Source organism: Zalophus californianus, chromosome 4 (genome assembly GCF_009762305.2).
Source record: "Zalophus californianus isolate mZalCal1 chromosome 4, mZalCal1.pri.v2, whole genome shotgun sequence".
Taxonomy (NCBI): domain Eukaryota; kingdom Metazoa; phylum Chordata; class Mammalia; order Carnivora; family Otariidae; genus Zalophus; species Zalophus californianus.
This window is the reverse complement of record NC_045598.1, coordinates 18,203,656-18,214,612: the sequence shown is the minus strand read 5'-3', so window position 1 is coordinate 18,214,612 and position 10,957 is coordinate 18,203,656. Positions and strand designations below refer to the sequence as shown.

General features: G+C 48.3%; 1 protein-coding gene across 2 annotated transcripts; it reads left to right on the top strand.

The window, feature by feature from the left end:
* Window positions 1–1,064: 1,064 nt before the first annotated feature.
* On the top strand, window positions 1,065–4,463 carry LOC113914070. 2 transcript variants are annotated; one of them, XM_027578911.2, is made up of 4 exons: window positions 1,065–1,348; window positions 2,442–2,623; window positions 3,022–3,123; window positions 4,051–4,463. In XM_027578911.2, the coding sequence occupies exons 1-4, from the start codon at window positions 1,343–1,345 to the stop codon at window positions 4,151–4,153; spliced, it is 393 nt and encodes a 130-aa protein (XP_027434712.1). In that variant the 5' UTR covers window positions 1,065–1,342; the 3' UTR covers window positions 4,154–4,463. The 2 variants fall into 2 exon arrangements, 1 of the variants encoding a protein (XP_027434712.1); XR_003517383.2 differs by lacking the exon at window positions 3,022–3,123 and having other exon boundaries at window positions 1,080–1,348.
* The last annotated feature ends 6,494 nt before the right edge of the window (window positions 4,464–10,957 follow it).

Sequence of the window (10,957 nt, the reverse complement as noted above, 5' to 3'; positions counted from 1 at the left end):
GAATGAAGGTTTTGCCTCAGGCTAAGTTAGCCACCAGCTAAGCGGCAAGGCAAGGATTCCAACGCCCAGGTCGACTAATGCCAAAGCACCGGCCCTTAAACACTGTGCTTTCTTTCCCAGCTCCACTCAACCCCATCTCCTCCAAGAAGCCTTCCGGATCCCCCTCCCAGACTAGAGGACTTCCTTGGACCCTCTAAAGGAGCCCTAGTATTTGACACACCCATCTCCTCCTCCCACCAGGGGACCCAGACCATAGAATAGCGTCTTTCCTCTGGAGCAGCTTGTCCAGTGAGCCACCCAGCAGCTGCTCCCACGTGTCTACCGAATTTGCTGATCTGAACCAGATCAGCAAATTCAGGGGGAACCCTGGGGAACCCTGGGTTCCTCCCCCTGTTCTATTCCTCGTAGAATCACAGATCTTCCTCCCAGAGAGGTCTCCGCATAGGGCAGACCCATCAAGATGCCCATTTCACAGATGAAGCAAACCCAGGTCCCGAATGGTTCCGAGTCCCTTCTACCTCCTGGCTGGCCAGGTCAGCTCCCCTTTCTTCCGGGGAGTCTCAGGCTCTCAGAAAGAGGCTTGGTGGGGGGCGGGAAAGGGAATGACCTGCCTACTGGATCCCCGGAATATCACCCCCCCCGCAGACGCAGGCTGGTTCTCAGGGCGCTTCTCCGCTCCGCGGCGCGGGGCTGGCACTCTGCGCACCTTTACGCAGGCCCCATCCCCATCTCCAAACCCACGCGAGATGATCAGTTTCCTCCCACCGGCTCTGGCCGCTGCCCTCGCGCGCACACCGCAGGCCCTGCCTCCAACGACAGTGGGGCGACACCGAGAACCCCACATCCCCCACGCCCGGGCTCTCCTTCGCCGAGCGCGGCCGGCAGGTGGACCGCGAGCCGCCGCGCCTGAGCCGGGCCGCCCGCGCTCCCCGCAGCCCCGGGCGTCCGGGCGTCCCGGGGCCTCTTACCTGCCCAGGCGAGCCGGCCGCCCTGCGCCGCCGCCCGCTGGCCCTCCCGCCGGCTCCACCGCTGCCGCCCCGGCTCTACCCGCCCGGGATCCCGCCCCCGGCCCCGCCCCGCCCGGCGCAGGTGATCCTGGGGAGAGGCCGCGCTCGCCCCTCGGTCCCGGGGGCCTTGGGGACCGCCCCGGGGGCGTCAGGGTCGGGACACTGGAGTGGCGGCGCCTCCCCGTGGTGTCCTCGCGCCTCTCCCGGGCCTGGGTCCTTTTTGGGATTCCGGGTCTGGCACCTCGGGGACGCTCAGTCCAGCAGGCCACCTATGCCAGGTCAGACTTCTCCAAGGGCAGAAAGGGATAAGGGACCTTCGAGATACCCCGGGACAGATGCAGGTAGGTGTCTTTAAAGTGGGACTGCGTTAGCCTGATTGAAAGGTTTGGGGGCAGGTTGGGGTGTAGACCTGTCACAGGGTGTTTAGCTGGCAAGGGTCAAAAACTCTGCCCTGTAGAATCAAGGCCCATCTTCTCTATCAGACTGCGTGGTTCATTGCTGTATATATGCCACCCCCAAACCCCTCCATTCCCCCAGCACCGCCCCCCCAAGCCGGCCACACCACAACCAATATGTACAGAAAGAGGGAAGGGGTCTTAGAAGAATCCCGAACCCTCTCCTTTTATAAATGGGGAAACTGAGGCCTGGGAAGCAGAGGTGAGTTGCCCAAAGTCACACAGGTTAGTGACAGAACCAGGAGTACAGTCAGGTTTCCTCATTCTGCTTTCAAATGATTTCCGGAAAACTAGGGTTCTGGGCCACTGTGTTGCCATGGGCTCCCTCTGGGATGCTGTCCAGGCCTTGACAACGTCCTCTCCAGTTGGCTGAGAACGAAGAGTCCACTGTGTTTTCACAGGAAACTCCATGGTAGTATTTATTAACAAAGATCAAGAAGTTTCTACTTCCTCACCAAAAACATGAGACAATCCTTGGCTTCAAAAACAGCTTTCCATGTGGTGGGAGAGGCAGACCTGTCCACAAAGCAGGAGCCATGAAGAAGGGAGGGGAGCCCAGGGAGAGACTGCTCAGGCCCTGAGATCTGAGATCTCTGGGGCCACTTCCAGATGCAACGAGAAGCTCTTGCTGGGATGTGCTTGGGGTCAACGGCTCAGCAGTCAGTGGTCTCAGGTTCTAATCCTGACTGCACTGCAAGACAGGATCATTTTTTAAACCTCTCTGAGACTCCATTTCTTTTGGTTAGATGAAGATAATATACTTACCTCAGTATAGTTGTGATGAGGATTAAAAAAGATAATGTTTGTAAAATGCTGGATAAATGGGAGAATTGTTATGCTAAGTGATAGGGGCTAGGGAGGGGGATGTGCTCACACAAAGGGGACCTTGGCATCTCTGGGTGGCATCATGGGATTTGATGGTCTTCAGCCTTCTGCCATCCATGGCTCGCCCCACCTTCTGCTTTCTCTGTTAACCCAGGCCAACCAAGCCATAGGTCACCCGCCACATCAGACTGCCTTTGCCCACACCTACTGTGAGGGATTTAGGAACAGAACCGTCACTAGCCTCCCCCGTAAAGAGTTGACTATGGTCGGTCATCTGAGCCCAGCCCAGCGAGGCAGGAGTATGAAAGGGCTCAAGGCAACCTTCCGTCTTTCCAGGTATGCACTCATTAAGTCCTACTGAATGCATTCTGCACTCTGCAAGGTGGGGCAGAGTCAGTGGAGGTCCTGCCCCACCCTATAGATCTCAGCTTCCAGTGGGGGTGGGGGAAACAGCTGATACTCTAGCACAAAAAATGGCAACACAAGAGAAAGACAATCTGTGAAAAGTCCTTTGAAGGAAATAATAACATGCTGTCATTGATCACTGTAAGTGGGAGACAGGGGTTCCTTCAGGAAGGGAGGGAGGGTAAGGACCATCTGCTAGGAGAAGACAGGTGAGCTGGGCCTGAAGGATGTTAAGAAAACCACAGGCCCAATATGGAGTCACTTATGCTAGGCCATGTCACCGAACTCAGGCTTAGACCTAACCTAACTGCAGTTTCAACCTCCCCCAGAAATGAAGTCTTCACTGGTCAGTCAGGAATTTTCTGGTCAGCACCAGAAAAAGTGAGGAAATCTGTCGCATGGGCCCTCTCTATCCCCCAAAGGGAGATGAGGTAATGTGCATGATAAAACCCCCTGTTCTTCCCCACCCCCACAAGGAAAATGACCTTGCCTGAAACAATACTTTTTTTCTTTTGCTAATAACTTCCTTTCCCTACCCTCCTTCCTATAGAAACCTTCTGTTTTGTATGACTCCTCAGAGCTCCCCTCTGCTTGCTAGATGGGATGCTGCCTGACTCATGAATCATTAATAAAGCCAATTAGAGCTTTAACTTTACTCCATTGAATTTTTATTTTTAATTTTTTTAAACCAGGACAAGCAAGGAGGTGCAGGGAGCACTGGAGCTGGAGAATGCCTGGAGGAGGGAAAGCCCATAAGGCCAATGTCGTTGACCAGAGGAGCGGCTGAAGGCAGAGTAGACAGGATGGGGTCGGAGGCAGGCAGAGATCAGATCCTGTGAGGTCTCATAGGTCACTGTGAGGAGTGCAGATTTCATTTCATGGACCATAGAAAGCCAGGGAAGGGTTTGAAGACGGGCAATGACCTGATCTGACCTATGTTTTTAATAGACCTTTCTGGCTTGCGGGGAAGAACAGACCAAGGGAGCCCAGGTGGCAGGGTGGTGTGGAATAATGGAGTGGCAGTGGGAGTGGAGAGAAGTGGTCAGATTTGGGATATATTCTGGAAGACGGGCAGACAGGAATTGCTGAGGGCGAGGAAGATTCAAAGGCCATGCGGTGACCGCTGAGGAGTCAGTTCATGCCCTGAGCAGTGGAGGCTTTCAAGACCAGAATCATTGACCCTCCTTTTGGCTGAGCTGGACACAACTTGGAGACCTTCTTGTCTCCCTGGGATGTTACACCCATGGAGCCCCAGCCCAGGAGGATGAGGAAACCTGCCCGTGTCCTGGGTAAAAGCAGAGGTCTCCTAGCTCCCGGTCCAGAACTGGCCTGACCATGGGCTTTCATTTATTTCTTAGGCAAACCATTGCGAACCTGAATCAAGGAAACCTCGTTTGGAATGGAGTCAGGAGGCCAGAAGGGGAAGCTCTCACCCTCTACCACTCCTCATCTAATCAATAGGAAGAGGCAATACCTTGCATTCCCCCCAGAAAGAAGCCTGGATGTTCCTTCCCCGGCATGAGGAAGGAAGATTTTCTCCTTGCCTGGCAACAGCCTAGCCAATGAGAGACTGTCACAGCTCAGCCGATGAAAAGCCACTACACTTAGAACTCCCAGTTTCCTACAGTGGAATTTTTGTTTATAACAGCCCTTCCCAACTCCCTGCCTCTATAAAAGGTTCTTCTTTGTTCTCTGGACTTCCCTATGGTTTTGCCATAGCTTGAGTGTCCCTGAGTTGCAATTCTCTGCTCTTCCTGAATAAACCTATTTTGCTGGTAAAATAACTGACAGTTTTATTTGTAAGGTTAACACTAGGAACAGGGCATCTAAGGTGCCACATCAGGGCAACAGGGAACAAGATTATCAAGTGATAGTCCACATGTAAAAACTAGGAATGACCACAATTCCAAGTGACAGAGAATGGCCAAGCCAACTGTGCTTCATAACAGAGGCCCCAGGCATCAGGCATACAAATACTCAGGCTTTTGCAATTTATGGAGATGTGTGGATGTGATATTGTGATTTATTTTAAGAAATATATATTTTGGTTTTCGTCCATGGTTCCTGGCTCTCAGCTCCCCAAACCCTTATAATTTCCTGATTAGAGCAATAGTGGCATCTTTTGTTATAATAGTTGGCTTTTGTCCTCGGTTCTTGAAATGGCTTCAGAGTAATAGGGGTGAAATGGGTGTCTTCTGTTATTAATAACAACCCCCTTTCAATCACACCTGAGTGTATGCTAATGAAATGATTTTTGGAAAGTCTCTAGTTCACCTGAGGATGGAAGCTGTTTGCCGGAACCAGCCAAGTTAGAGAGTTGGAACTTTATTGCCCCTCTCCATCCAGCGGGGGGAGAGAGGCTGGAGGTTGAATCAGTTACCAACGGTCAGTGATTTTAATCAACCATGCCTGTGTAATGAAGCCTCCATTAAAATCCAAAAGAATAAGTTTGGAGAACTGCCAGGTTGGTGAACAAAAGTATGTCCCCATTCCAGGAAGGTGTCACACCCCAAATTCCATGGGGACAGAAGCTTCTGTGCTCAGGACCCTTCTAGACTTCACCCTACATATTTCTTCACCTAGCTATTCATTTGTATCCTTTAATATCCTTTGTAATAAATAGGTAACCTAGTTAGTAAACTGTTTGCCTGAATTCTGTGAGCTGCTTTAGCAAATTAATTGAACCTTGGGAGGGACCGTGGGAACCTCTGATTTATACGAGTTGGTTTGAAGCAGAGGTAACAATCTGGACTTATGACTGGCAACTGTGGGGAGAGGGAGATAGTTTGGGGGGACTGAGTCCTTAACCTGTGGGATCTGATGCTAACTCCCAGTAGATAGTGTCAGAATCGAGTTAAATTATAGGACACCTAGCAGGTGTTACAGAATTGCTTGATATGGGGACCCCCCCCAACACACACATTTGGTAGCCAGAACTGTCAGAAGTAAAGCAGTTTATTGAGAGTAGAGGAGACACAAGAGTGTGTTTATCCATGAGAGAATCCATAAGTAGAGAATGAAAATAGCATGTGCCAACTCTGACAACTATATAAAATGTATGTCCATATACTGATTAAGATTTGAAGAGAGGAGCACCTGGCTGGCTCAGTTGGTATCTTAGGTGCTTGGAGATTTAAAAATAACAAAAAGCTGCTCTTTCCACATGGAAGATACTCAAATGCCCCGAGTCATCCTTTCTTTGTTATTGCTACAAACCAGCCTCCTGAGCAGCTGAGATTTTTACCTCCTGTCCAGAACTGTGTAGCTCTCACTTCTCCCTTCAAAGCCTTAATCTGCTGTTTATGGCTTTTGAGATGGGTGCCGGGGAAACCAGACAAATGTCATGGAGGATTAGAATGTAATTTCAGGGGGGAGAAAAAGAAGAGAATCGTGAATCCAGAGAAATCCAAACCCACACAATTAATCCAGTAAAAAAAAAAAAGGAAGCAAACAGACCTAGGCCAATTGATTTTGAAATCAATTCCTTGTCTCTCAGTCAAGAGGTGGAGAGAGAAGCAAAGTCCAAAAGACTCAGAAATCATAGTTCTTAATGATCTACAGGGCACACAATGTGATTTTTCACGTAGCTGTTCCCCAGGTGAAAGTGGACTGTGTAGTACCCAGGGATGTCACTGTGAAACTGAGTAAAGGAAAGCTCATATGAAATGGAGAGGGGGGGCCAGAAGGGGTAGATCTCACCTCCTACCAGAGTCCTCAGTTGCAGAACCAACAGGAAGAAGCTTGTATTTTACTACCCCAGCATGAGAAAGGAAGATTTTCTCTTGGCCTGGCAACAGCCCAGCCAATGAGAGACTGTCACAGCTCAGCCAATGAAAAGCCATTACAATTTGAACTTCCAGTTTCCTCCAGTGGGCTTGTGTATAACAGCCCCTCTCAACTACCCTCCTCCCTTCCTCTCTAAAAGAAGGTTCTTCTCCTCTGTTCTCCTGACTTGCCTATAAGGTTTGTCATAGTTTGTGTGTCCTGGGTTGCAATTCATCTGCATTATTCCTGAATAAGCCTATTTTGCTGGTAAAATAACTGATAGTATTATTGTTAAGGTTAACAAGATCCGGGAGAGGCAAGCATCCCTTCCCATGAGCTGTTGTCCTGCATTCAGGTTAATTCCCATTTCATCTCTCGTGATGGAGAGTAAGGGAAGAAGAGAGTTAGAGGCGGCTGTAAGCCCCGTAAGCCACTTGATCTCTCTGGGCCTCTTTTTCATCTGTAAAATGGCAGGTTGGACCCTTTGGTCTCTGAGGCCTCTTCTGTGGTAAGTTTGATTATCTTGATTGCCTCTTTAGACATCCAGCCCTGGTGATTACCAGGCAGCTTCCTCATTTTGATGCTCTGTTTTTAGGAAGCCCCATGATTCAGTGCATTAGCACAAACCATTTGCAGGTAATTACAAGGGAAAACTTCTGTTCCCAGAATGAAAATGAAAGGCTGTAAATTAAGTTAAGCCTTTGGCCATCAGCAGAAGCTGCTCTCCCTCACCTTGGCAAAGAATCTATGCTTTATCTCGAGGATTCTAAGAACTCTTCCTGGTGGCAGCTAGCTTGTCTGCAACTATGTCAACTTCTGAATTCCTTGTCCCCTGGTACCTCCTGGGTCCATTCCAACACCAGAGTACCCTAGGAAGCCCAGAACAAGGGTAGACAGAGCAGAAAGAACACAGAAGAGGCAATTCAATAGCTACTCCAGTTACTTGCTGTGTGATCTGGGGCAGATCTTCTAACCTCTCTGGGCTTTAGTTTATTCTTCTATAATTCATTAATTCATTCAACCAATATTTACCGAGTGCCTGTGATGTGCCAGCAGCAAACGAAAGAGACAGTAATGCCTGCCCCGATGAAGCTGACATTCTTATGTGGGGAAGACAAAAGTAAATAAGCCAATGATCTGGCATGCTGGAGGGTGGTGAGTGCTCTGGAGAGAAATAAAGGGGAGGGGGGATAGTGATATCTGCCCACCACCCACCCATGGGTTGTGATGAGGATTGAATGAGTTAATGCCAATCAAAACTAATGATGCAATGTATGGTGATTAACATAATAATAAAAAATTAAAAAAAATGAGTTAATGCCCATACAATTACTTCATCGAACTGTAATGGGCTATGCAAATTTAAAGAGTAAGTATAATATTGCAAATGGACATTTTATTAAATGAAAGCATTTGCAGAGATTCCAAGGGCCAGAGAATGTGGTGATCCAGGGGATCCAGATCCCAAGTCTAGGGTTGAATTATGGTCTGCGGCTGGAAGGGAATGTGAAGATCTTCTTGCCCAGGGGTCTCAGCCCTGGCTGCCTCTTAGAATCACCTGGGTGCTTTGAAAAACTGCTGATGTCAAGGTCACCCCATTGAACCAGAGTTCTGGGGGCAGGGCTAGATACTCACTTTTTTCCCCCAGCTGTGTACGTGTTGCCAATGTGTGACCAGGGTTAGGAGTCTCCTGCTGAGGATGAGGGCCTGAGACCACAGAGAGAGAGAGCAACTTGCCCACAAGCTGTCATCTAGGCACGATGTCCCTGCTGCTACTCAGCGCCTCATTCCCCTCAGCGCTGGGAGCCCCCCCAGGGATGTCATGGCATCCGGCCCCTCCCCCCACCTTCCTGCTGACTGGGTGTGTGTCTCTCTTACCTGAGGGCTACAAAACGGTGTGACTCTTGTTCTCTGTGTTGACCAGGCTGTTGATCATTCCAAATTCAACCTTTGGTATGGGCTGAATTGTGTCCCCTCAAATTCATAGGTTGAAGTCCTAAACCCCAGTACCTCATGTAACTGTTTTTGGAGATAGGGCCTTTCAAGAGGTAATTAAAGTAAAATGAGGTCACAATGGGTGGGTCCTAATCTAATCTGATTGATGTCCTTATAAGAAGGGGAGATTAGGACACACACACACACACACAGAGAAGACCCTAGGAAGACGGCCATCCACAAGCCCAGGAGGGAGGCTCTCAGAAGAAACCAACCCTGATGTTGGACTTCTAAACTTCAGAAGGGTGAGGAAATTTCTGTTGTTTAAGCCACCTAATGTGGTACTTCATTCTGACAGCCCTGGCAGACTAATACATCCTTGTCATTGTCACATCACAGGACCTCCAGTCCCGTTTGGCACTGGAAGGAGAAGACAACTTGATTTGATTCCCTTGTAGTCAGTGAACCTTATGCACCCTTCATGTTTCAAGACTAAGCTCAAATTCCCAGAGTACCCTTACCTGCCAAAGGACCTACCTTACTCTCCTGACAGATTGTGAGCTTCTCATGACCTGTTCATCTTTGTGTCCTCCATAGCACCAAGCATAATTACCTAAACCTAATAGATGGCCAGGGAACAGTCATGAATGACTTGATGAAACACAGCCTTTGACCATGGTTTCTTGGATCACCAGAGAAGGGCGAAGAATAAAAATTGAAATTTTAGGTCACGTTTAGGGGGCATGCGTTACATGCATAAGTTACTTTATTGTCTAGACAGTTCTATAAACTAGATACTAGTATTTACTGCATTTTACAGATAAAGAAACTGAGGCTTGGACGGGACATATCATTTGCCCAAGTTCACCCAGATAGTCTGGCCCCAGGGGTTTCAGGCATATCCACTATGGGTTAGCATTATGGTAGGGTTTGAACCAGAAAGAGGCTCTCTAGTCTGGAGCTCCAGATGGCACTAGACTTTTGGGGACACATGCCCTTCATCTTCTCAATTTCACTAACACTCATCACCTGACCATTTGGTTTCCCAAACCACAGACCATTCTTTGGCTCTGTCATCCTTCCCAACCTTATCTGGATTCCTCCCTTCCCACACCCACCACCCCAGCCTCGGGGACAACTTCTGCTCCTCAAACCTGCCCCGTACTCTCCCATGTCTGGGTCAGAGTTGGGCCATTCCTCCCAGAGAAATGCACCCTGCGCTCTCCTGCCCCTTCTCTCCATGAATGGCCTTCCGTCAAGATCCCACATCCTTCCCTGAAGCCCCATCTGATCCCCCCCAGTCAAAGTCATGTTCCCCTTCTTGGGGTGCCCTAGTCCTGGGTATGCACCTGAACCATAGCCTTGATTCCACCTTACCCTACAGCAAGGCTATTTGCAGATCCATCTCTCCTGTTCTGTGAAGGCTCTGGCAGGGCCGAGGACTTTCTATTTCCCAGAGTACTCATGTTAAATAGATTTTTTAAATATGTTTGATTTGCCAAATGAACTCACTGGCCTCATAGTTCCCTCTGCCCTTCTTTCCAGCTGTGGGCAGGACAGGGAGAAGCAGCCAGAGGGATATAGGATTAGAACTCTCCATCTCTAGTTCTCCTTATCTCTCTGTCTCTTTGAGTGTCTACCTCATTCCCCCCTTACTGCAGACAGGCCTTCCCCTCAGAGGAGAGACCATGGTAGCCAACAGCTCAGGTGGAAGGACAGCTTCTTTCTAGAGTTCCATTCTAGAAGATTCTGATTGGCCAGCTTGGGTCACATGCCCATCCCCATGGTCAGGTGGGCAAGTTTTGTTACCTCAGATAAGAGAATTGGGAGAGGGGCAGACAAAAACACAGTGTACTTCAAGGTATTGATGAACTTTATAAAGCTCAAAAAGTGAAAGCATTTTACTAATTGGTGAATTGGTCAGATTTTAGCAAACTAGTAAATAAGCATTTTTTTTAAAAATTTGGTCTTCATTTTTCACCATCCAACTTTAAGGTGAGATATGAGGAGTAAATCTTAAGTGTGTCTTACAAATATACCCAAATCACTGGTGGCAATAGACGTTACTGACACAGATCTTCCACATTTATCACAGAACTTTATGATCTTGATGCTGAGTGACAGATAACATCAGCATGAGAGTCTTCTTTGTCGCACTCAGAGACACATGGCTACAGTCAGAATCTGTAAAGAACATTATTTTATCACTCCCGTAAATTTTTGATAAGGTAAGCTATTATGGTTTCCTGGTATTGCATTTATTTAAATACTTAAAGATCCAGAGAAGGAAATAATACCACAACTTAACTTTTCTTTAGATTTTCTGACTTCAGAAAATTTTACCCACATACTTTATCCTTCCATTCCTTTTTCTTAAATTTTTATTCACAAGATTGCAAAATCATCAGTATCAAATTCTAGAACTTTTTAATCACTTCTAAAAAAACCCCTGTACTCATATAAGTAGTCACTCCCCACTCTCTGCACCCTTACCCCCCAGCCTTTGACAACCACTGATCTACTTTCTGTCTTACAGGCTTGCCTATTCCGGACATTTCTTACAAA

Excerpts from the sequence above, each read along its gene's own strand:
- LOC113914070 (XM_027578911.2), top strand. Across the intron at positions 2,624-3,021 it reads GCAACCTTCCGTCTTTCCAG|AAATGAAGTCTTCACTGGTC; the intron begins GTATGCACTCAT and ends AACCTCCCCCAG. Across the intron at positions 3,124-4,050 it reads ATCCCCCAAAGGGAGATGAG|GCAAACCATTGCGAACCTGA; the intron begins GTAATGTGCATG and ends TTTATTTCTTAG.